Source organism: Adiantum capillus-veneris, chromosome 7 (genome assembly GCF_014529385.1).
Source record: "Adiantum capillus-veneris isolate H3 chromosome 7, ASM1452938v2, whole genome shotgun sequence".
NCBI lineage: Eukaryota > Viridiplantae > Streptophyta > Polypodiopsida > Polypodiales > Pteridaceae > Adiantum > Adiantum capillus-veneris.
The window spans coordinates 19,975,583-20,000,983 of record NC_140937.1 but is presented as its reverse complement, the minus strand read 5'-3'; the positions used below and the strand labels follow the sequence as shown (position 1 = coordinate 20,000,983).

The following is a 25,401-nucleotide window of genomic DNA, read 5'->3' as shown; positions in this document are numbered from 1 at the left end:
ACAGGAGGACAGCGCACAGGCACAACAGCGGGTCAACGCACAGCTTCTTCAACAAGAGGGCAACGCGCAAAGAGAGAGAGAGAGAGAGAGAGAGAGAGCACCCACATGGCAAGGTTTGAGGAAAGCATGCCTTTTTTATACAGACTCAAAAAAACCTCCATATTAACACTCCCTTTATCTCGGAGGCAATGCCATTAAAGAGAGATTTGTACAGTTTTTCATGTAATAACCCCAACTTGCGCACCTCTAAGCTCAGCTACCAAAAATGATCTAATGAATAAGTAGGTCTGCAATTTATACATGAAATAGATCAACTTGGAAGGATTGGACGCTTAAGGTGAAAAGATGTAAGATAGGCGGTTTTGAAACTCAAGATTATGAATAGCAAGCAAGCATATGAGATAATGCATGGGTTCACCCTGAACTGAAGAAGCAAGCACATGATCGGTTTGTCTTTTGCATCGTGTTCTTTTATTAAAAGATAATGCTGAACTTGATTAACAAAGAGAATAGGACCTGTCATTTAGTCATAGCCCTCTGCATTTGCACGTGTTGCAAAAAAGCAGGATTGGGTTGTCGATTTGCGATAACAAAAGCAGGATGTCTGTGATATCATTCCTGTAGGCAAGCATAGTTGTTGGTATTGGGAAACGACTTGTATAATGATGGCCTACGCTTGATGGTGGGAATACATGATATCATTCCTGTGGGCAAGCATAGTTGTTGGTATCGGGAAACGACTTGTACAATGATGGCCTACGCTTGATGGTGGGAATACATGATAAAATATGGGGTAAAAATACTTATGCCTAAATGTTGCATTACTTACGGTGAATATCTGCTGCAATGCACAATAGAGTCATGAAAAGGTATAGGATTAGATTTATTCAATATCCCATTCTAGTAGACTAAGGCAAGCAAAGAAATGCAAAACGCTAGATATATGTTATTAAAATGAGCATTCATATCCCCAAATACAATAACATCACCTTCACCTTTGAAATAAGCAATGTCCTCTTCTAAATCAAAAAATGGATGATTTCTATCTATGCAAGCATAAAAGAGGAAGTCATGAAGAGGAACGTAACAACCGACTACAAAAATGGATGCCCTTTTTGGTGTCATAATTTTCAGTCATACATAACGTTTGTACTTGTCATCTTTTACAATTGATACAAAATCTTCCAATCCTTTCTTAACCATACATGCTACCGCTCCTTGTTCTCTTCATTGCTTGAGATTCTTTGACCACATCAATGAATGTACATTATAATCCTCGAAGCCGTTAATCCTTTGTGTATCATGCTCCCAAGTTTCAACAAGAAGTACATCGGCTTTGCTTGTTAGTTCATCAATGTCAATCCCCGCATTCCATGGGTATCCATTAGAATTCCAAAAGCATATTTTCAATTGTAACTCGATCTGATAGATCACGCATCTCTATTTGCTCGAGAGATTTGTCTCCTCCTTGGGCACATTTTCTTCATGAGAGATTTCCTTGTTTTATTATTCTTTTTCTTATATGCCTTGCAACGCATATTTTGTTGCTTAATAGTGCGATCTTTACATACAAAACATTTTGTATCCCTCAAATAGATCCAACTATTATCAAGGATAATCTTTCGCTTGGTCTCATCCGACATGGTGCATACAATTGGCCGTTCTCCCAAGCGAGGAGCTTTTTGCTTCCCCACTCTATGTGCTTTATAGACCATAACTCCGGACATGCCAAAGTGGGTTTTGAAAAAATCTTTGATAACGATGGCAAGAGAAAGTGTCTCTAACTTCTCTTCGAGAATTCCACGAATAACATTATTCTTGGAACGTCGTTCTCAGTCCTTTAACTCCTCCACATCCACATTCTCAACAATCTTTGTTTGAACCATAGCTTGCATAAGTGAGGAATTAAAAACCATATTGCTACCACATACATCAGTCCAAGACTTGTTCGTGCATACATTTTTCATGTCGCGTACATCCCAACTCATAGTGTCAAATTTCTTCTCTTGCAATACATGGTCATGCTCTACTTAGCTCATCCGCTCCTTCAAAGCATTCAAGTCCACAAGAGAGTGTTTACATTCCTTGATTTCCTCTTCAAGTTGCATCAAACATATTGTTTGCATCTCAAGTGTCCTCTTGAGATTCTCATTCTCAACCATAAGTACCCTTAGTGTGTCATTCTCCATTGCAAGTGCTCGTAAGTCTTCACCTTTTTGTGCTATCTCCACACTTGAGAGATTTTTGGATCATTTTCCACATTGGTTGTGGACCTTGTTGAAGAAAAAAAACCCTTACGAGTGTCGAAAGACATTGTATGTAAAATAAGAGATGAGAGTCAATTTCCTTAAACCTGTTCACTTCAAAAATGCTGCTACATAAACGCCTTCCATAACTCTAAAAAATTTTATATTTACATCAATGCGTAGAAGGCTTCGTGCTCTTCGATTGAGACTATAGATCACCCAAATCGGAGTTTGGATGAAGAGTTATGATCAAAAGAGTGAACTGATGTCTACATCAAAAAAAAGGCTGCGTTTTTTGTTGGAGAGAGAGAGAGAGAGAGAGAGAGAGAATGCACAACACTAATCAAAAAAACCTAGGTTCAACGAAATCCCACATAAATATTCAAAAAAGGGAGAAATTTAGTGAGTCATGGATGAAAATTTTAAAGCTTTAAATGCAAATATTACTAAACTATCCACATTATTGATTCAATTAATGCAACAGCAATCCAAGGGTCATGCTGACATGCACATGCATGAACACGTTGCTACACAAGGACAAAGCCCTTCTAATTTAGGGCAAGGCCCAAATGCTGATACATTGCATACTCTCATTGCAAAAGAGGAGGATGAATTGTTGAAAACACCAACCCCACCGATTTTTAAGGAAGAAGACCGAAACCGCAATAAGGATGCAGTGAATATCTTTCTCAACAAGTGGGATGAAATTCACACCTTACGACGTACTCTGGACGCAGTCAGAGCTCTACAAACGAACTTAACTTTGGAAGGCAAGGCCTACAAATGATGGATGTCTCTCAAGAAGAAGAATATCATGCCGTAAAACCTTCAAAAGTAGTTAATTACGTTTTCCAAGTTTTAAGAGAGATTTAATTCAAGCACTCAGTGGTCTATAGATAGGGCACTTCAAGCATCATGTAAACCGTCGAAGCGTCTTCATGACCAGCAGATGGGTATCCAACTCTTTACCTCAGGCTTGGTCATTATACCGGTCATACCTTTGAAGCAGGTAGAAAATAAGCTTTTAAGCCACCCTGTCCTACACTTTAATCTTCCTCTCTATGGGAAGACCATAACTGAAGACTGCATGCTTTCACAACCCTTCAATGATGCAACGAAAGAGGGCATGGGCACCTCTATATCCAATCCTTCATATATCTTCCATAATCTGACAAATGAGGGCAGAAAAATGATATCCCTAACATCTTTTGCTCCCAGCTTGGCTACCCAAAAACTTGATTGGCCACATAGAGCCTTGCCTGATGGCACAACAAAGCTTCCTATGTAGCCTTTTAAGAAAGCTCTGTTGCACTTTTTCAACCCCAATCAGCCTCTCCCCGTTGGAATTACCTGGCTCTTCCAGCAACTAGGTGTTTGCTTCTTTGACTTACTCCAATTCACGGGAATAAAGACACGATCGAATTAGCTAGGCACGTCTAAAAGCTGTCACTGACTAAAAATGTTCATCTCCAGAAAGATTGCTATTTGTGTGAGGTCATAAGCATGCTTGGTCTCTCATCACAGTTACCACGGCATGTCAACACAGCCGGAAAAACCTCCAAGCCCAAACAATGTCAAATGAGGTTAGATCATTAGCATAGTAAACCTCTCATGAGTCTTAACTCAGCCCAAGAACTTTCTACGCCAGATGACAGTGGTTACAAACGTTCCTTCCCTGCTAACCTGAACCAGTCATTCATAAAATCAATTCTCTTATATTGAGCTTCTCTGGACCTTTAGAATAAAATTACCAGAAAACATCAAACCAAATTTACATGAACAGCATGAGCAACGTCATGATACACAAGCAACCAATATGAGACAGCTGTCTGTAATTGCCTCTTCTCTACAAAAGGATCCCTGAATTCCAGAACTCTGTCATGATTGGTACACAGAGGAAAGGAATGCAATTTAGAAGCAGCAGCGTGGCTACATGTGTATAAAAACTCTAGAAATAAGTTAATTTGCTTCAGCAAACCCTGAAAAGACTCTGCAGCTCTGGTGAATGTTTCCATTCTCTCCTTTGATCTGTCTGAGAAAAACAGCTCAAGCATATGGGCCTATGTAGAATACGGAAACTCATCAGCTCTGTAAATTTTAGAACCCAAAAATGACTCTGCTAGAAATCTTGGATGCTCACCGTTGAGAGGAGGGAGGGATCATCCTTGCTATCAGTAGCAATCTGTTTTTGGGCGGCAACAGCTCTCAGTACAGATCTCTGCATTTGGTGTCTAGGCCACATTAGAGTACTCCTCCATTAAACGACACTCAATGAAAACATTGGCGGTATAATGCCAATAGAATCTCTACCTGTAGGTCTATTAATAGATTTTGCTTCCCTCCAAAAGCTTCCACGCTTTGAAGTACATCTTCAAGCTTGCAGTTTTCCAGAGAAGTGGCCTTATTTTCTTCTAGCCAAATTTCATAGTCCTTGGAGAAAATCGAGCTAACCACACGCAACATGTCAATGGACAACCCCTTTCCCAACCCTAGCAAAGGAAATAAACCTTCATGAGAGGGCATCAAAGAAGAAAACTTTCCAGTTGACAAACCTCGCGATCCATTAAATAAAGCTACAAGAATAAAACTACGGGGGACTCCCAAACTTACAGACAAAATGCACTCAAACAGTTACCTAATGAGCAGTCACGACTGAACCTTGAATTACAAGTCTTTGTTTCTTGGATGCTCAGGGATGACTTAATTACGGTATTGCATAAAGGATAGGCTAAGCTGTTCAAGTCTGTTGATAAGGCCTCAGCACAGTGCAAGGCAACAAGCTGCTCTTGACAGCATCTCAAAGCTTCATTGGTAATAACCTCTCCAAACTCCATCAGACAGCTGCAACTGCGGCTGCAGTTGGCGCAACCCATACCTAAATCTTGGTTTTCTGCCAGCAACGTCTGCTCCTAGACAAATACAGAAAAGACCACACATGATCAATAGAAACGTGCACATCCCTTTGATTGTAATTTCCAGATTTTGTGCACACGCAGTCTAGCTACAAAAAGGGAATAAAAGAAGCCAACAAACTTGAAATTTCATGAATTTCAAAAGTTTCTTATTGGATAGCTATCTAGGCTACATACATGATTGTCATCCTTTGCATCAACAATTTGCTTTTGCAGGGGAGGGGAAAAACTTTTCACTATGCCATCAGATTGCACAAAAGGCAAACGGGGGAGTCTTGTCAAAATCGTTTCTTCAAGGGCACACGAACCTCTGCCATTAGCAAGTCCTTGGTCCTTAGCAGCATCCTCCGATTGTCTTGCTACGAGTGCCTGCAAAGTATGTACCATATTAAACTATTTTGTTACATCTTTCATTTATCCAGGAGTAAGTATTTGACACACATAAATTGAGCCCTGACAGGGGCACTATCATGCTCAAGGACTTGATACAATATTTGATGCAGACAGTCACATGCAATCTGTCAACCATCCCTCTGTATTCATTTCCAGGATTGAAAAGATTAGGGCCTCCTCATCATGAACTCTGCATTATGCTCTAACCCTTCTTTTGGCAATGTATGTAATTCTGCGCCACACAGGCTTTTGATCTTCCGGTATTCATAGCTCAGTTGGGTGTGTCATCGGCAAAGGGCAGCGGATAGTCAAGCCTTAGAGCTTCCTCCCCTTCGGCAGATTTGAGCCGTCATCGCCCACATTTAAAGGAGCATGCACAAGACTCACAAATTGATTGCCAAAAAAAACTAGTCATTTGAGGATCTCTAACTAAAGTCCATAGTAATGCTAACCCAAGATAGGCCTTAGGATAGGAAGAGGCTGCAGAAATCCAGGTGCATTATGTCTGTCATACTAAACATTCAAAAACCACCCAAGTCTACAGATGTATCCACATGCAATTTGAGCTGAGGCTAAAAGAAGTAGGACTCAACTGCCTTGTGTTGCTTCTATTCCCAAATAATGGATTGTTATGCTAGCTCAGATCCTTCCGTCTCAACCCTGTGTGTAGCACATAACTTGATCCGCTTTATCAGGAAACCATCCTTCCGAGAAAATCCAGAGACTTCTTCTATTCTGAGGTTGGTCAAACACACTGCCAAAATCTGGATCAGTAGCATACTACTCCTCACGTCCTCAGACTAAAAATGGAGGATAGCAGTGACAGCTGCTATTTGCAGCTTCTGTGACAAAGCACCTGCAACCACATTCTTCTTCCCATACTGAAAATTTGGAAGTAAAACAAAGAGAAAAAGTTTTCCACCTCATTTGTCTGTCTGATAGCTTCACTCGAGTAAGAAATTACTTCAAGCTCTCATGATACGTATGCACTGTAAAATCAGCGCCTACCAGATAGCGCTTCTAAGAATTCAAAGCAAAAATGACAGCTAAAAGTTCTCTCAGAAATCTATGCTACCATTTCGGCCTTAATGGGCCACCTTTTAGAACAAAATTATGACGGGTTTTAGGGTTAGGGTTTTTGCGTCGAGGTCATAAGACGCATCGGTCCAATGAGTGTGCTTGGCCTGCCCCAGACTCACTCTCCCTAGGAAGGTGGTCCATGCCAATCTCTTGGTAAAACCTGGAATTCTCCGTGCCATGATCAATTTTCTCTAGGTGGTAATTGCATCTGAATGTTATCTGCGTGAGGATAGGATATCAAAGGGGCCTTCGGGTCTCAGACTAACTTGACTGAGTTTTGTAGGAACCGGCCGAGACGCCTAAAACCTAGAAGAAGAAGAAGAAGAAGAAGAAGAAGAAGAAGAAGAAACAAGAGAGAACCCAACTTAAAAAGTCATGCCAAGTGGCCTAGATTAACTAGGGGGTTGGGGATTAATAATCCTAACCCCTACCAACTTACGGAGCACTGGGGCCGAGGGGCCTAAAACCCAAAAGACAAAAGCTTGAACTCAAGAGATGGTTTTTGTAAATCGCCCTGACATGCCACGTGGCATTTCTGTGTGGATTTCCGCGTTTTACGCTGCTGCTAATGCCGTGTCACTGTTGTACGGACTGGCTGTTTTTTTGCGCTGGCAGATTTTGGCGAGTTTTGGGCGCCAGCTTTTAGGAGCAGATACTTTTAAGATTAAGTGCTTTTAAACATGATGCTTTTGGGGCAACTCTGCTTTTGATATCCCTTGTACTGTTTATAAGTGCCCTAGGGCCCACTCCCCGTGAGTATTCATCCTCGGGAGTATTCAGATGCACAATCTTCGAGCGAGCCAGACCCTCGAGAGTTGTAGTTAGCGAGCAATCATAATGAAATACCAAAAGGGACGCGAGTCTTTGGGGCCAATATGTCTTTTGGCTCAGAACTCTGCCGAGTTGTGTAGTCTCTCTCAGTTATTCAAGTGTTTTGAAGTGTTAAGTATTGCCGAGTGTAAAGTTGCAGTTATCTCTATGTTTCCATCCAGTCCCTCGCCGGAAGTGATGATAGTGGTATCAAAGCATAGCTTGCTCCCTTGCCCTCTGCAAACCGGAGCACGAACCTATCGACATGGACGGAGCACCGGGAGATCACACTACCGAAGGAGGAAATCCATTGAGCCCATTCACTCAGAGGCACCCTTACTAGACACATGCCCAGTACGTGGTACGACACTTGCTATATTTAGCAAAACAACAAAAACAGAGAGCGACGGATGACGGGATTGACTTGAAAGCTTTGCATAGCTATTTGAGCACCTTGAATCCTCCTGCTAACCCTGTTATGCCACCCCAACCTTCTCAGATTTACTCGTCTCTTCCACCTGACCCTTCTCAAAATCAACCAATTACCACTTCACGACAGAACTCAAGAGATATCTCTTAGTTTCTGGGAGGAATTTACAAAACTATGGCTTTGGGAGAACGACCGCATGTGGCCTCTAAAGTACCACTATTGTTGCCCTCTGCATCTCCGCCCTATTTCCCACCACCACCTACTACGCCTACCTATTCATCAAATGGGCACCATCACCATTACTATTATTACTCAGCACCTCCGGTAGCTAATTCAGGTCCAAAACCCTTCAAGGATGGTGGTATTGCGGTTTAATTTTTCACTTTCTAAGGCGTCTAAGATTCCCACAACGCTCTCAAGTTCGCCATATTGCTTGAGACTGCCCGGAAAACCCCAATAATAATAGGTCATCCACGTATGAAAGCACAAAAAACAAGAAATCGTGACCCTCTATTGGACTTATTTCTGATTTGATAGGTGTTCCGACCATTGACGCATCCAATGAACCATGTATATCTATGGAAAAAGTTAAAGATCAAGATGCCCTTATCCTCTTCAATTCAAGCTCCATGCAAAATTTTATCTCCCTAGAATTAGCTGCAAGACTAGGTATTGTGGAATATACCAAGGGGACACAAATTGAAGCACAAATGGCTAATGAAACCTATACATCATCAATACCATTGATTGGATCACTTCAACTACAAGTTCAGACATTTATAGATCCAGTTGACTTCTACATTATGGATTTGTGAGGATGTGATGTTCTATTGGGCATGCCTTGGTTCTATGAGTATCATGCCCGTTTTGACGCAAGAGAACGAACCATACAATAGAAGCACAAGAACAAAGAGTTGGTGTTGAACTTCGGTAATCAAGCTACTCAAGGAGTAACAGCAGACTAAGAATCATGAATCAAAGGAAAGAAACTACAAATAAAGATTGGTGATGAACTGGGAATTCCTTTTTACGAATAAAGATTATGATTATGACTAAGAACTATAATCTTGGGTGTTTGCACACACCACAAGCGTGAGCCAATGACCTTTTATAGGCATTGGCTAAGAATATGATCTTGGGTGTATCATGGATACCACAAGCACGATCCAATGACCTTTTACAGGCATTGGCTAAGAAACTAGCCAAAAGATCGATTTCAGACGCACCCGAGGTGTCTGCAACTAGCTTTTACGTGTTCACGGCCATCATGACACAAGAATGTGTGCACGGCCATCGTGACACAAGAATGCATGACTGAATGATCAATTGTTAGATTTTAAGTTGCATGAACGTTAGAACATTTTCTTGTAATCTGCAATCAAGGATGATTGTTTTGATTTTAGAAGGCGGTTGTGGCTTGACTTTCTTTGGCTTCCAAGTCGTGCTTGCGCTCTATGGCTACCACGCTTTCTTCGTAGTCACGATCTATGGATGCCATGCTTTCTTCATAGGCCTTTCTTTCTGCTTTTCGTGCTTCGCATTCTAACTTCATGTCCATCACCATCTTGTTGAAAGCCTCCATAGGAGTTACCAATCCTTGACGTAGATAGGGAAGGGGGAGAGTCGGAAAAACCTCCTGGTGGGAAAAATTCTTCTTCGCCTCTCTCATGCTCATCACCTCCAAGCGAAGTATCCATTCCGCTTCGAGTGATGACCATCCAGTGAAGTCGTGGGTTCTTGTGGATTCTTGTGGTCTTGGGTTCTTAAATTGGGTTCTTGGGAGTCGTGGTTCTTGGGTTCTTGAGGTTCTTTGTTAGGTGCAACGGAATGATTGTTTGCGCTTTGCTCAAGATGAATGCTCCGAACTGTGCTCAAGGTTCCTTTTAGTTCTTATGGAAGGGAGAGCCTTCCGTTCTTAATGGAAAGTGCTATGATCACGAACAAAGTGAATGGACAATGTGCGTGCAAGTGTATGAGACTGAGAGATAGAGAGAAGAGAGATACGACACCAGAGACGTTGTAAAACCCTCCTCCGAAGGCCCCACTCTCGTCGGCGAGAGTGGTCTACTTTTGATTGCACAAGTGGTACAATGCGTATGCAATGGACTGATGCAATTTGGACTATGCCGATGACGACGACGGTGATGACAACGACGACTTGATGGCTGAAATCTGAGATCTTCTAATCGCTGAAATTCGGGACTGTTTCGGTGGCTGAAAATGACTGTTTTGGCTGCGTTTTTATGGCTGAAAATGAGGGAACTTCTGCAACCAACTTGGGCTTGATCTGCTGTGGTTCCGATGCGGGTCGGGCTGAAAACCAAAAACGCTAAGGCACTCTTGCTGCTAGCCAAAAACGCTAGGCTGATCTGGGACAGAAATCCAAAAACGCTGATGGGGCTGATTTGGGAAAACGCTAGCAAAGCTGATGAATCTGCTGGCGATGGCAGTAATCTGCAAACGCTAGGGTGCTGGTGGTGTTGACGATCCAGGCAATGCTGAAAACGCCAGGTCTTGGAGATAGGCGAGGATGGGATCTCCAAAAACGCCAAGGGGTCTTGATGGTCCTTGATGGGTTCTGCTGAGAAGTTGCATGTTGAGCAGGAAGCTCCTGCTGCCTCTTCTGCCAGAAATTGCTAGCTTGGGTTTGCTTATATATTAACTTAGCAAAATTGCCCTACCTACTTTTGTTGGAAAGTCACTTAAAAATAATAAGTGAAAATACCAAAAATAGGGAAAATAAGCTAAATGCACTGGAAAATTCCCCTGACTGAATCTGATGGATTCTAAAGGGAATACTGATGTTCATGCTGTGTGCAACCAGAGGATATGCATCTACACTAAGTGACTAGGCATGCACGGTCTACGAATAGACTCACAAAAGTGCCAGATCACTTCTAATCTAGACTTGATTGAACTGACTGAACCCTGATCATGCTGTAGCTTGTCCACGGACACATAGGGTTGGGATGTGTCACGTGACATCCCCTCCTTTTCAAAGTGAGGTACTGGTACCGAACTGTATGGCGTCGAAGGAGATCGCCAATAGCATCCGGAATCCAGGAAGGGACTCTTCAAGTACTTGAACTTCATACAGGGAACGGTCACGAATGAAACACTCGAACAATGCGTGCGTATCAATCATGCGAACATATAATACTTCCTGTGAGGGTTCTTTGGACCTAGGCTCGAGAGCCAAGATCGCTTCTTCCTGAATGATCGAATCGTCTTGTGGGGGTTCTTTGGGATCTATCGAATCTGCTTGGGGAGGTTCTTTGGACCTCGACTCGAAAGTCAAGATCGATCCTTTGTGATTGATCGGATCTACAACGAGGTTAACTGCGCTAGAAAAAGCATCCACTAACACATCATCCCTGTGAACAATCACATCATCTTCATGCAACTCATTCACTTAGTTCATAATCTCTTCATTCTGTGCTTGGCTCACACGGTAAGGTGGCCGGTTCGGTGGTGTGCTTCCAGGTATCAGATCAATGGCATGATCTTCAGGACGAGGAGGTGGTAACTCGCCTGGTAGGCCCTCTAAGAAGCAATCGGAGTGAGAGTGGAGAAAATCTTGGCGTTCTTTATCAAGTTTAGACATATTTGTCCTATCCTTATCGCTCAATTCTCTCATAAAGATCGAGTAAACAAACAGACTTGATTTCATTAATTTTGAAATGGCCGAAACCGATACAATAGAGACAGACTCACCCTTCAGTTTAATATCAAGTACAATGCTTCTGCCCTTCTCTGTAGTCAAGATCGCTTTTCTCGCTTGATAATCGACCACGGCGTTGTTCTTGTGGTACCAGGGAATCCCTAAGAGAACATCACAACCCTCTAAAGGCATTATGAAGAAGTCCTCATGTCCCAAATACCCCTGACAATGCAACCGAAGTTTGCGAATGGCAGGTGTAATGGCTACGTACCTGCCGGGTGCCGCTAGAACTGCCTCCGCAAGTTGTCCCATCGGATCGGGAGTGATCTCGAGCCGCGCCGCCAATTCCGGTGAAATGAAGTTGGCCTTGGCTCCTCCATCAAAGAAGATTAGGGCCTCTTGATCTTTCACTTTGCCCCAAGCTCGGCAAAGTTATGTACTCTTGTCCATGGTGTCGGGATCGATACCCACACAATCTGAAACCAGTCCTGTTTTCATCTTGCCTTATAGTCCACGTTCCTCATGTTAGGTGCAGCGGAATGATTGTTTGCGCTTTGCTCAAGATGAGTGCTCCGAACTGTGCTCAAGGGGTTCCTTTTAGTTCTTATGGAAGGGAGAGCCTTCCGTTGTTAATGAGAGAATGCTATGATCACAAACAAAGTGAATGGACACTGTGCATGCAAGTGTATGAGATTGAGAGATAGAGAGAAGAGAGATACGACACCAAAGACGTTGTAAAACCCTCCTCCGAAGGCCCCACTCTTGTCAGCGAGAGTGGTCTACTATGATTGCACAAGTGGTACAATGACGATGCAATGGACTGATGCAAACTGGGACTATGCCAGTGACGACGACGACTTTAGGGCTGAAATCTGTGGTCTTCTAATTGCTGAATTTCGGGGCTGTTTCGGTGGCTGAAAATGACTGATTTGGCTGCATTTTCGAGGGCTGAAAATGGGGTGTATCTGCAACCAACTAGGGCTGAATTGTCTGCTGTCCTTCACTGCTGAAAACGCTGACTTTCTACTACCAAAGGGCTGAAACCAAAAACGTTGGCTGTTCTTCTAACGTTAGTGAAAAACGTTGGCTATCTAGGAGAGCTGGCGATCATGGAAGGCTAGAAACGCCAGGGATCTGGTGCTGATGATGATCAAAAACGCCAAGGGCTTGAGGTGATAATGAGGCTACAAAAACGCTAGCTTGAAGGGGTTGGCGATGAGGCAAGCTGCAAACGCCAGGTGCTTGTGGTCTTGAGGGGTTCTTGCTGAGAAGATGCCTGTTGAGCTGGGGAGCTCCTGCTGCCTCTTCTGCCAGAAAGTGCTAACTTGGGTTTGCTTATATATTAACTTAGCAAAATTGCCCTACCTACTTTTGTTGGGAAGTCACTTAAAAATAATAAGTGAAAAATGTCAAAAATAGGGAAAATAGGCTAAATGCACTGGAAAGTTCCACTAACTGATTCTAATGGATTCTCATGGGAATACTGATGATCATATTGTGTGCAACCAGAGGATATGCATCTATACTAAGTGACTCGGTATGCACGGTCTACGAATAGACTCACAAAAGTGCCAGATCACTTCTAATCTAGATTGACTGGACTGACTGAACCCTGATCATGGTGTAGCTTGTCCACGGACACATAGGGTTGGATGTGTCACGTGACACCTCAGCTGCTCTCGAACTCTCAGGCCTGTCGCCGTCCTTGTGATTCTGTCCTTTCTGTGTCTTTTTAGGGCACTTCGCGAAGATATGTCCATGTTCCCCGCATCCAAAGCACTTCCCTTCCTTGATGAATCGAGCTCGCTCCTGAGGAGTAAGCTTAGGTCATGCATCGTTTTTCTCTGGGTTGCTCTTTTTCTTTCTACTTTCATTCCCAGAAGTCTGTTCGGCTCGTTGTGTCATGGCCTCGTCTATGGGGTAGGTCAGACTGCCAGAGTGAATGGCAAACCCCCGCTTCGCATGACTCATCAACTCCTGAATAGAAGTTGACTTCTGTTCCAAGCAGTGATCTCGGATCTCTATAGGTAGACCCAAGGTAAACCGCTCAATCTGTTCTCTGAACGAGATCTTGAATGAAGAGGCGGGTAGAAAAGAGCTCCAGAATCTTTCGCAGTAAGCATTGATTGTATCTTTCTTGGTCATCCGAAGATGGTTCCAAGCAGCTCGTATATCTCGTTCATACTCTTGCGTCAACCAAGAAGAAATAAAAAGCTTCTTAAATTTCAGCCATTTAACTAGCACAGTATTGTTTAAAAGAAGCGTGGACCACCAAGTGCAAGCATTCCCCTTAAAGTAAGAGGCAGCTCTCCAAATCTTGGAGTGCTCTGAATAGCGTCCTCCCGCGAAAGCAATGTCAAACTGCTGTATAAAAGACAAATCCTTCGAAGCATCTGAGTATCCTGAAAAAGTATCAAATTTAATCGAGTGGCCACCTTCCTTAAACTCTCGGACTTTCTTGCTTTTATCTTCGAGAAAGTCATACTGGTTGGCTTTATAAAAATTCTTCTTGTTTGCATAAAAGTTTCCGTCATCGGAATTTGAGTTGTCTGTAGACGAGTCCTCAGTAGAACTTTCAGACTCTAGGCGAGATTTAGCCTTCTTTGCCTTTTTCTTGCCCTTTCCGAAGCGTTGTTTCTTGCTTCGCTTTTTACCTTTTCTGTCTTCTTCGCTCGAATCTGAAGAGCTAGAAGAACTGTCAAAAGAAGAAGAAGAAGAACTGGGTACTCCTTCAAGGTGAGCACGCTTCTTCTGTTTCTTTGCTTTGTCAAATGTCGACTGACGACCCAAATATCCCAGGAAGTCAATGCTTTTCTTTTGCTTTTTGCCGTGCTTTTTGGCTTTCCTTTGCGCATCAAAAAGCTGAGCAATCCGTGCATCAACCACCTCTTCTAATTCCTTCTCTGAATATTTCTTGTGAGCAGAAGGTTTCTTGAGAGCAGGTTTCGAGGGTGGCGTAGTGGTTTTCTGCCACTACTCATGCACTTTCTGAAAAGAAGTCTAGCTTATATACTTTGCAAATTTTGGGTCCTTCGCAAAATTGAGCATCATCTTCGTTGCATCGCCGATCAACTGACAACGCTCCATCTCTCGCCGCTCTGCCTGAGTAGGCCGAGGCGGGCCATACTCTATGCCGGAATCTTCATTGCGATCCCTGCCCGCATCTCCACATGCAAAGGGAGTCGACTCATCCTTGCGTGAAGCCATAAGTGCCGCGGAAAAAAAACTGGGGATCGGATTTCCCATAGAAGAGAAATCGGTCGTGCTTTGATACCACTGTAACAGACTTGGACACTCCAAGTCAAGAATCAATCACCACAGCACCAAATAACCACTTGAAAACAACTCACAGATCACAATAGATTTGCACTGGCCCAGCGGAGTTCCGTGCCTAGAGATATTGGTCCCAAAGACTGGCGCCCCTTTCGGTATTTCTTTATGTATTAAAATCAATGTCATAGTACAAAGAGCAGTTAGGGTTTCACTCTCAGACTCTGCGTCCAGATGCTCTGCAGAGTGAGCCCCTCACCGCGTATTTAAAGATTACAAGGGATGCCCAAAAGCAGAGCCCCAAAAGCAAAGATTCTCTCTCTCAAACTCTCTCTGTGGCTTTTATAAAATAAAGCAACGATCTTTCTCTCTCTTGCTTCCTCACAATTTGTGTGGACAAAAGCATCCAAATTTGTGTCGCTCAGCTGGCTGCTTTTCACCTCCGCAAATTGCACTGCAAATCCCGGAAATCCATACACTGCTACCACGTGGCATTTGCCACCTGCTTTTAGGGTTTCAGCCAGCAGTTAGGGTTAGGGTTTCCAAAAATTAGGGTTTCTGCAAATTGAGGTTTCTGGCAGAAAATAGGGTTTGCAGGAATTTTAGGGTTTCTGCTTCTGCCGGTAACCACGTCATCACTTTGTGACAGTTTTACAACTCCCTGGTGTCGTATTCTCTTCTCTCTCTATCTCTCAGTCTCATACACCTTCACACACAGTGTCACAAAGTGAGGACGTGGCGGACAGCAGAAACCCTAATTTCTGCCAGAAACCCTAAAATTCCTGCAAACCCTAATTTCTGCCAGAAACCCTAATTTCCGGAAATCGTGGAGGCGGATTTTTTTTTTATTTTTATTTTTTTTAAATTTTTGGAAAATGATGAGCGACGCAAATTTCGCTTTTTCTCTACTTAAATGAGAAAGAGAGAGAGAATGCTTTTGCTTTCATGTTTTGACTCTCTGTGAGAGAGAGAGAGAGCAATTGCTTTTGATTTTAAAAGCTTTTGGGGCTCTGCTTTTGGGCATCCCTTGTAACCTTTAAATTAGTGGTGAGGGCCTCACTTCTCACAGCATCTGGACGCAGAGTCTGAGAGTGAAACCCTAACCGCTCTCTTGTACTTTGATGATTGATTAATACAAAAAGAAATACCGAAAGGGGCGCCAGTCTTTGGGGCCAATATCTCTAGGCACGGAACTCCGCCGGGCCAGTGCAAATCTATTGTGATCTGTGAATTGTTTTGAAGTGGTTATTTGGTGCTGTCGCGGTTGATTCTTGACTTGGAGTGTCCAAGTTTGTTACAGTGGTATCAGAGCACAGCCGATTTCTCTTCTACGGGAAATCCGATCCTCGAATTTTTTTCCGCGGCACCTATGGCTTCAGGCAATGATCAGTCGACTCCTTCTGCATCTGGAGATGCGGGCTGGGATCACAACGAAGATTCAGACAGAGAGTATGGCCCGCCTCGGCCTACTCAGGCGGAGCAAAGAGAGATGGAGCGTCGTCAATTGATTGGCGATGCAACAAAGATGATGCTCAATTTTGCCAAGGATCCGATGATGGCAAAATATATGAACCAGACCTCTTTGGAAGAGGTACAGACGGAGTGGCAGAGAACCACAACACCACTCCCGAAACCCACTCTCAAGAAACCTTCTGCCTCCAAGAAATATACGGAGAAGGAACTGGAGAACGTGGTTGACGCACGGATTGCTCAGCTTTTTGACACGCAAAAGAAAGCCAAAAAGCACGGCAAAAAGCAGAAGAAAGGCACTGACTTCCCGGGATATTTGGGTTGTCGGTCAACATTTGACAAGGCAAAGAAATTGAAGAAGCGCGTTAAGTTTGAAGACCTACCCAGTTCTTCTTCTTCTTCTTCTTCTGACAGTTCTTCTAGCTCCTCGGATTCGAGCGAAGAAGACAGAAAAGGTAAAAAGCGAAGCAAGAAGCAAAGCTTCGGAACGGGCAAGAAAAAGGCAAAGAAGGCTACATCTCGCCCAGAGACTGACAGTTCTACTGAGGACTCGTCTACAGACAGCTCAGATTCCGATGACGGAAAGTTTTATGCAAACAAGAAGAATTTTTACAAAGCCAATCAGTATGACTTTCTCGAAGATAAAAGCAAGAAAGTCCGAGAGTTTAAGGAAGGTGGCCACTCAATCAAGTTTGATACTTTTTCAAGATACTCGGATGCTTCGAAGGCTGTGTCTTTTTTCAGCAGTTTGACATCGCTTTCGCGGGAGGACGCTATTCAGAGCACTCCAAGATTCAGAGAGCTGCCTCTTACTTTAAGAGGAATGCTCGTACTTGGTGGTCCACGCTTCTTTTAAACAAGACTGCGCCTGTTAAATGGCTGAAATTTAAGAAGCTTTTTATTTCTTCTTGGTTGACGCAAGAATATGAACGAGATGTACGAGCTGCTTGGAACCATCTTCGGATGACCAAGAAAGATACAATCAATGCTTATTGTGAAAGATTCTGGAACTCTTTTCTACCCGCCTCTTCATTCAAGAAGATCTCGTTCAGAGAACAGATTGAGCGGTTTACCTTGGGTCTACCTACAGAGATCCGAAATCACTGCTTGGAACAGAAGTCAGCTTATGTTCAGGAGTTGATGAGTCATGAGAAGCGGGGCTTTGCCATTCACTCTGGCAGTCTGACCTACCCCACAGATGAGGCCATGACACAACGAGCCAAACAGACTTCTCGGAATGAAAGTAGAATGAAAAAGAGCAAGCTAGAGAAAAAGGATGCACGACCCAAGCTTACTCCTAAGGAGAAAGCTCGCTTCATCAGAGAGGGGAAGTGCTTTGGATGCGGGGAACATGGACATATTTCCGCAAAGTGCCCTGATAAGGCACAGAAAGAACAGAATGATAAAGACGACGACAGGTCTGAGAGTTCGAGAGCAGCTGAGGAATGTGGCAGAAAAGGCAGATAGAAAAGCAGAACCGGTACCACATGGCGTGGGACCTGCACCGAATCTAATGAATGAAAGTACAAACTTTGCCGCTTTCGGGGCAAAGTGAAGGATCAGGAAGCTCTTTTGAAGGAGCCAAGGCCAACTTCTTTTCACTTGGAATTGGCGGCTCAATTTGGAACTACGCCCGACAGACTGACGCCACAGGCGGAGGTAGTTCGACTGGCACCCGGATGGGATGTTGCCATTACATCGAGCATTGGCAAACTTCGTTTGCAATGACAGGGGTGTTCAGGGCACGCGAGTGACGTTCTACTGGGGATCCCTTGGTACCACAAGAACTACGCCGTGGTTGACTACCGGGCCGACAAAGCGACTTTGATAAATGAAGGGCTTAGAGATTGTACTTGATGAACTTCAGTTTTCTTACTCATTCTTTTGGGAGAACTGAACGATGGATAAAAGTTGAATATTTTTTGACCTGAAGAAAAGAACGCCAAGATTTTTTTTCTCCACGCTCATGCCGATTGCTTTTGAGAGGGCCTGAAGATCATACCATTGATCTGATATCTAGAAGCACGCCACCGAATCGGCCACCTTATCGTGTGAGCCGAGTACAGAATGAAAAGATTATGAACTCAGTGAAAGACCTCTTGGAAAAGGGTCTTGTCCAGCCTAGTACTTCACCGTATTGCTCTCCGGTGTTGTTGGTTTTGAAGAAAGACGGATCTTGGAGAATGTACATCGATTATAGCACTCTCAACGAAATCACCATCAAGAACAGATTTCCGATTCCTAGGATCCATGATATACTCGACAGGTTACAGGGATCTTCATGCTTTAGCAGGATTGACTTGAAGAGTGGATATCATCAGATCAGAATAGCACCGGGAGCCGTCTACAAGACAGCTTTTCGGACGACTTTTGGGTTATTTGAGTTTTTGGTGATGCCTTTTGGCTTAACCAATGCTCCTGCGACATTTAACCGGATGATGGACAGGATTTTTCGAGAGTACAGGCTATTTGTTGGCACTTTCTTTGACGACATCATTGTTTTCTCCAAGAATGAGGCAGAAGATAGAGATCATTTGCTTCAAGTCTTTCAGGCATTACGAGATCACACATTAGTGATTAATGCTAAGAAAAGTGAATTTTTCCTACCAGAGATACACTTTTTGGGACACATTGTGTCAGCAGCACAGCAGGAGTGCAAATGGACCCGGCCAAGATAGAGACTATCCGTGATTGGCCCGATTTGAGGAATGTCCATGAAGTTAGAAGCTTCTTGGGACTGTGTTCGTACTACAGGCGGTTCATACGAAAGTTTGCAGAGGTTGCTTTCCCTTTGCATACCTTGACACAAAAAGGAGTACCTTTTTCGTGGGGACCCACAGAGGTGATTGCCTTTCGGACATTGAAAGAGAAATTCACTACAGGACCAGATTTGACTTTGCCGGACTTGCAGAAGTCATTTGAAGTATTTTGTGATGCTTGTGGTCGTAGACTGGGTGCGGTCTTGATGCAAGAAGGCCATGTCATAGCTTACGAGAGCCGTTTGTTCTCTAGGCCGGAGATGACAGCACAGATCTATGGGAAAGAGCTTTTGGCGGTTATCCACGCTCTTACTCAGTGGCGGCATTACCTACTCGGAGCGGATTTTACTGTCTTTACAGACCATCAGAGTTTGCACTACTTCTTGTCACAGAAGTAGCTTTCGGAAAAGCAGATGAGGTGGGTGAACATCTTGTCACAGTTCCACTTCCAGATTGTCCATGTGCAACGACAGAAGAATGTGGTGGCAGATGCTTTGTCTCGAAAACCGTTGGTTCTAGCTATTTCCGCGATACATCATAGGAGCTTCGAGGATATGGTCGATCAATGTGCCACACATATAGATTTTGCATATATTTTCACACGAATACGGGATGGGGAGACAGTAGCTGGATACTCCCTTCGGGAAGGCTACTTGATGAAAAAGACTATGTTGTGCGTTACACAGCCGTTGAGGGAAAAGGTTATGACTGATTGCCACTGTCCACCTTTTACGGGTCACCGCGGTATTGCTACCACCATGAAAGGGGTAGAGAGAGATTTCTTTTGGCGGAGACTGAAGAAGGATGTGGAAGAGTTTGTGCGCAGTTGCTTGGTATACCAGAAGGTCAAGTTTGACAGACATAAGGCACAGGGATTGTTACAGCCTTTACCCATACCCACCCGCCCCTGGGAAAATATTGAAATGGATTTCATTTTTTTTTATCTCCCGAGAATACAGAATGATCACGATGATTTTCCGATTACATGGCACGCCTGAGACGATTGTCTCCAACAGAGACCCTAGATTTATGAGTTTGTTTTGGAAGGCAATTTGGGAGAACATTGGCACGCGGTTGCAGTTCTCGCCATCGTTTCACCCGCAGACTGATGGGCAATCCGAGATTGTCAATTCAGTGGTTCTAGATTTATTGAAGTCTTATATCTCAGATCAGAAGACTCAATGGGAAAGATATTTACCTTTGGTGGAATTTGCCTACAATAACACGATACACTCGTCGACGGGGAAGGCGCCATTTGAGATTGTTGACAGTGCTGCAAAGGTTCCACCCTTCCTGAGCACGAAAGATAAGATCTTTGAAGTGGATGAATATACGCGAGATTTGGATACGGCTTTTGCCAAGGTTCGCGAGACTTTGCAGAAGTCTCAAGAACGACAGAAAAAGGCAGCGGATCGCCATCGTTGCGACATGAAATTGAAGGAGGATGATTGGGTGCTCTTACGTTTTGAGAAGGCACGCCTACGAAAGAACAAGGGAAAGGAGAGGCTTTTTCCAAAGCTAAGTATGTGATACTACGGACCTTTCCAGATTACTGAAAAGATAAATGATGTCTCCTTCTGATTGAAACTGCCAGATACTTGGAGGATTCACAATGCATTGCATGTGAGTCTCTTGAACCCTGTTAAGGGTGATGTGCCTGATGATGGGGAGCCTGATGAGCAACCCGCAGTGGAAGAAAACGAGGAGATCCTTGTTCCTGAACAGATTTTGGCACATAAGGATACGAAGAATAAGGGTAAAGTCCGAAGGCGGTTCTTGGTTTAGTTCAAGAACTTTTTTGCATTTGATACGAAGTGGATGGAGGAGGAGGACCTAGCAAATACTCCTCGGATTGTGAAACTTTACCTCGATGTTTTGGTTTAGCATAGTCTACTCCAAACGGAACCCAGAATTCAGCTTGGCCGAAGATCTGGTGCAGTGGGATGCACAAGAGGGGAGTCACTCCACTCCTTTGTCAACAGACGCCTCGATTTTGATACTAAAGTCACTGATGTCTCTTTGAGCTTCAGGGATACTGAGAGCTGACAGTATTTTGCTGGATGACTTTATGAAATGGAATTCCTAATTATGATACTGATTTGTTCTTGACTTCTTGTGAGTGCAGGAACTGATAGCCGAAATGACTGCAGCATTTTGGTCTACTTGATCTCGAATAGACATGGTTGCAATAGGGGTTAGTCAATCAGACATCGTTGAGGTCCCGATTGGACCTAGATGTGATTGCTAGCTACATTGCCGATAAATCATGGTCTAAGATCCGAATGAATGTTGAATGTCATGTGATGTCCTGTGATGTCTGGTGATGTCCTGTGATGTCGTGTGATGTGACTGTCGATTTTGTACATGTGCTAGATGTGTGTTCCTAGTACGTAGGTACTAACAGTCAGTGTCTGCTAAGACAGTTTATGGCTTTTGTCGGTTTTGCAGGCGTAATCGCGGTCGATTACAATGCTTTCAAGAGGGGGGTATGTCACAAAGTGATGACGTGGCAGACAACAGAAACCCTAATTTCTGCTAGAAACCCTAATTTTTGGAAATCGCGGAGGCGGATTTTTTTTTTTTTGGAAAATAATGAGCGACGCAAATTTCGCTTTTTCTCTACTTAAATGAGAAAGAGAGAGAGAATGCTTTTGCTTTCATGTTTTGACTCTCTGTGAGAGAGAGAGAGCAATTGCTTTTGATTTTAAAAGCTTTTGGGGCTCTGCTTTTGGGCATCCCTTGTAACCTTTAAATTAGTGGTGAGGGCCTCACTTCTCAGAGCATCTGGACGCAGAGTCTGAGAGTGAAACCCTAACCGCTGCTCTCTTGTACTTTGATGATTGATTAATACAAAAAGAAATACTGAAAGGGGCGCCAGTCTTTGGGGCCAATATCTCTAGGCACGGAACTCCACTGGGCCAGTGCAAATCTATTGTGATCTGTAAATTGTTTTGAAGTGGTTATTTGGTGCTGTCGCGGTTGATTCTTGACTTGGAGTGTCCAAGTTTGTTACACACAGTGTCTATTCACTTTGTTTGTACATTGCACTCTCTCATTAAAGAACGGAAGGCTCTCCCTTCCCTAGGTAAAAGGAACCTTGAGCACAGTTCGGAGCACTCATCTTGAGCAAAGTTCATCATTCATTCCGCTGCACCTTACAGCCAGGCTGACCTATTGCTGGTCGGTCAATGCGGCCAAGAACTGCAACGGGGAGTTGCAGTTCGACGAAGCTGAACGCTGGTGGCTGTGGGCTGAAAACGCTGGGCTGAACTGCTGAGAAAACGCTAGGGAGCCTGAGGGTGCCTGCCGGTCTGCTACGATACCTACCCTTTGTGTGTCCCTGCTTCTTCTGCTTCTACTGAGTACCCAATGGGTTTCATTTATAGGAATTATATGTTGGAAGGGTACGCTTCCCAACAAACTTACAAAAGGAATTTTAAAAGTCACTTTTAATAAAACGACTTATAAGAGGTGGTTCACGCGATAAAATGCTGACATGATGAAATGAATGTTCTTGTGCAAGAGAGGGTATTGGGCCTGGACATGCACGTCCTACTCGAGGCTCACAAAGGTGCCAGGCTCAGTCCTAAGCTAAGACTCGTGCTAGACTATAGCAAAACCGTATCCACATGGCGCAAGTGAAGTGCGCACGTGGCAGAACCTTTGATGCACTAAGATCAATATCAAGTCAACTTATCCAAATAGAACTCTTCATATACTAGGATCACATTCACAAATATCATGAATCATTTAGCCATCACATTCCAAATCTCAATGATCTCTAGCACGTCTAGATGCACTAAAGTCATCAATTATCAATTTCAAATCAATTTCACCCCTGCCGATGAGTAGAGAATGTTATTGATCTTTCACCTCTTGCACTCAAACAAACAAACATTTGCAAGCATACATCAATTAATGAGTTCTTTGAAATTCCCAATTTCAGTGTACATCTTTTCATAAAGTCATTCGGTAGTGTCACAAGCAAGAGCGCATAACAATATCAAATATACTCTGATAGAATTTATTACTTAATACTGAAGCCAATTGATATGAAGAGAAAGAGAGAGAGAAACGATCAACACAGAACTAGGGACCAAAAGATGGGTTGGTTCTTGTCAGGTACAACGAAATCGGGATGGTGAAGATCTAGGTTTCACACTTCCACAAATCTTTACTTCTTTCCTTCTATTAAATGATTGACTGTTAGCATGAATGAGAAGAAGAAGAAGAGAGTTTTAACATCGTAGAAAACTATCCCAAGAGACCTTAAAGATAGAGATGTGTGTAGAGAGAGAAAAGACGGGGAGGAGAATGACACCAGATGGGGTCCCAACCAACCCTTTCAAGGACCCCCACATCGTTGCCGATGTGATATTTGCTGTTGATTGCGTAAATGGAATGTACACACATGCAATACCTCAAGTGCAGACTCTATTCACTCGAATGGGGAATGTCGCCTCATTAACTCTTCAACATGACCTCCGACGCTGATTCGATGCACCTTTGGATCTATCTTGATGAGGGGTTGTTGATGGCACCAAGGGGTAGATCTGAGGCTGATTTGCGCTCCCATTGTGAGACGAGACAAGGGTTGAAAACTGTAACAGACTTGGATACTCCAAGCGAAAATCAATAGCAACACAAGTACAAAAACTTCAAAATCACTAAACATTAACAGAAAGAGAGAGAGAGTCGACACAGCACGACGGAGTTCCGCACCCAGAAGCATTGGTCCCAAAGACTGGCGCCCCCTTTTCGGTATTTCTTTATCATTGATCAATGCAAAGTACAACTCCCGCTCTCAGACTCTACGTCCAGATGCTCTGCAAAGTGAGGCCCTAGGGGCTCAAAATTCAAAAGCCATTGCTCACGTAGCAGGCGTCAACCTTAAACTCAACCATCATATGAGGAACAGCAGTACCAAGTAATATCGTTAGATTGCTTGTTAAACCATCCAAAACCAAAAATTGCAATTATCCACTCACTCGGCTTGCAATGTCCTCAACTCTTGTTGTGAATTATATCCACTTGGGAGGCTCGCAAGCTTGCTTCGAGCAATCAAAAGTCTTTCGAAGATCCCTCCTAATCTCTTTACCCGCGCTTTTGGATTGGCACACCCTTGCCCAAAACACTCCATTAAAAGGATGTCAAAGAGAAATTCGAGATGGTAAAAGAGGTCATGCTCCTCAAAAGCGCGAACATTGTACCTAACACTTGGGGAACTAAGCCATCCCACAATAGAACCTGTCACTACTATTATATTTAGAAATGCAAACAATTTCCGTAGCTGTAACCACAAGCAATGCAAGAACATTGGCAGACACAAGTTCATGCATGGCACAGGAGCTAAATGTTCCAAAATGAAAGAAGGCCTCACCTGTTCAATGTGCTGGTGATACAGATGAGTAGATAGAGTCGACAGCGGCCGGCCGATATGGGCTATAAGCACCCGTCGAGCCTACAAGTTCCCAAAATTGGACCTTAAGAAAACACCATGAGCAGTAGAGAAGACCGAAAACGTTTGGAAAGTATGGATGAGACCATGGAGGAAGCGAGAGCTAAAGCAGGAGGAAATCCCAAAAGTTTCCGTTCTTGATCTCCCAAAGGATTCAGTGCGTTGCATTTCTTGCATTCTACCCTGGAGTAAAAGAATCCTCTCCCTCTCTCTCTCTCTCTCTCTCTCTCTCTCTCTCTCTCTCAAGCTTATAATTCACATTACACATTACCAGAAGAAAATGTCATAGCAGGAGCAGCACGGAATAAGGTGGGCGCAGACGAGGCAAGGGGTCACTAGCCGCCTGCATGAAGCACACAGAAGGCACACGGTGGAGGGCGCTCGCTGCATTTGGCGCACAGACAAATCTTATTTGGCAAGCTTCTCAGTGGCCAGAGAGAAATTTGCTGTAGCATTCCACACCCAAAATTTCCGCCGGAAATGGCCGCCGTTCCTCAGCACTATCTCACACGGGCATGGGCACGAGGGGATCAATGGTGGAGGCCAAAAACAGAAGGCGCACCAATCGTAGACCGTAGGATTTGACGGCACGAGGTGACCAAAATTTACCAAATTGCCCCGATTTTACAAATTTCCCTGCATGGATAGGGACTTCTCTCAGTTTTGGAGTTTAACCTTCATGTCGCAGATTTCGACACGTGTAAAGGGCTCTTCCTTTTGGCATACTATGTTAGTTTAGATGACGTAGTCAAACCCCCTACATTTGAATGAACGCAAGCGGGTGTAGTGGTTAGCGCACATGGCTCGCAGTGGGGAGGTCGTGGGTTCAAGACATGGGGCGCGGTCCGCCCCAAATTTACAAATGTGCATCAGACAGCGTGAATCACTTCAGTCGTCGATCCCCTCCTTCCC

At 43.8% G+C, this 25,401-nt stretch overlaps 1 protein-coding gene across 3 annotated transcripts; it reads right to left on the bottom strand.

The window, feature by feature from the left end:
* Window positions 1-3,941: 3,941 nt before the first annotated feature.
* LOC147453525 (uncharacterized) lies at window positions 3,942-24,993 on the bottom strand. Of its 3 annotated transcripts, none has more exons than XM_086515695.1 (8): window positions 24,761-24,993; window positions 24,576-24,672; window positions 24,412-24,492; window positions 5,336-5,527; window positions 4,882-5,155; window positions 4,557-4,735; window positions 4,387-4,464; window positions 3,942-4,306 (listed from the first exon to the last, which is right to left on the bottom strand). In XM_086515695.1, the coding sequence occupies exons 1-8, from the start codon at window positions 24,877-24,879 to the stop codon at window positions 4,007-4,009; spliced, it is 1,320 nt and encodes a 439-aa protein (XP_086371821.1). In that variant the 5' UTR covers window positions 24,880-24,993; the 3' UTR covers window positions 3,942-4,006. The 3 variants fall into 3 exon arrangements, with proteins under 3 accessions (XP_086371821.1, XP_086371822.1, XP_086371823.1); XM_086515696.1 differs by having other exon boundaries at window positions 4,882-5,149; XM_086515697.1 differs by having other exon boundaries at window positions 24,576-24,667; window positions 24,761-24,936.
* Between the last annotated feature and the right edge of the window lie 408 nt (window positions 24,994-25,401).

Excerpts from the sequence above, each read along its gene's own strand:
- LOC147453525 (XM_086515695.1), bottom strand. The coding sequence starts at position 24,879 with ATGCAGCGAGCGCCCTCCACCGTGTGCCTTCTGTGTGCTTCATGCAGG. Across the intron at positions 24,493-24,575 it reads TAGCTCTCGCTTCCTCCATG|GCTCGACGGGTGCTTATAGC; the intron begins GTCTCATCCATA and ends GGGAACTTGTAG. Across the intron at positions 5,528-24,411 it reads ATCACCAGCACATTGAACAG|GCACTCGTAGCAAGACAATC; the intron begins GTGAGGCCTTCT and ends CATACTTTGCAG.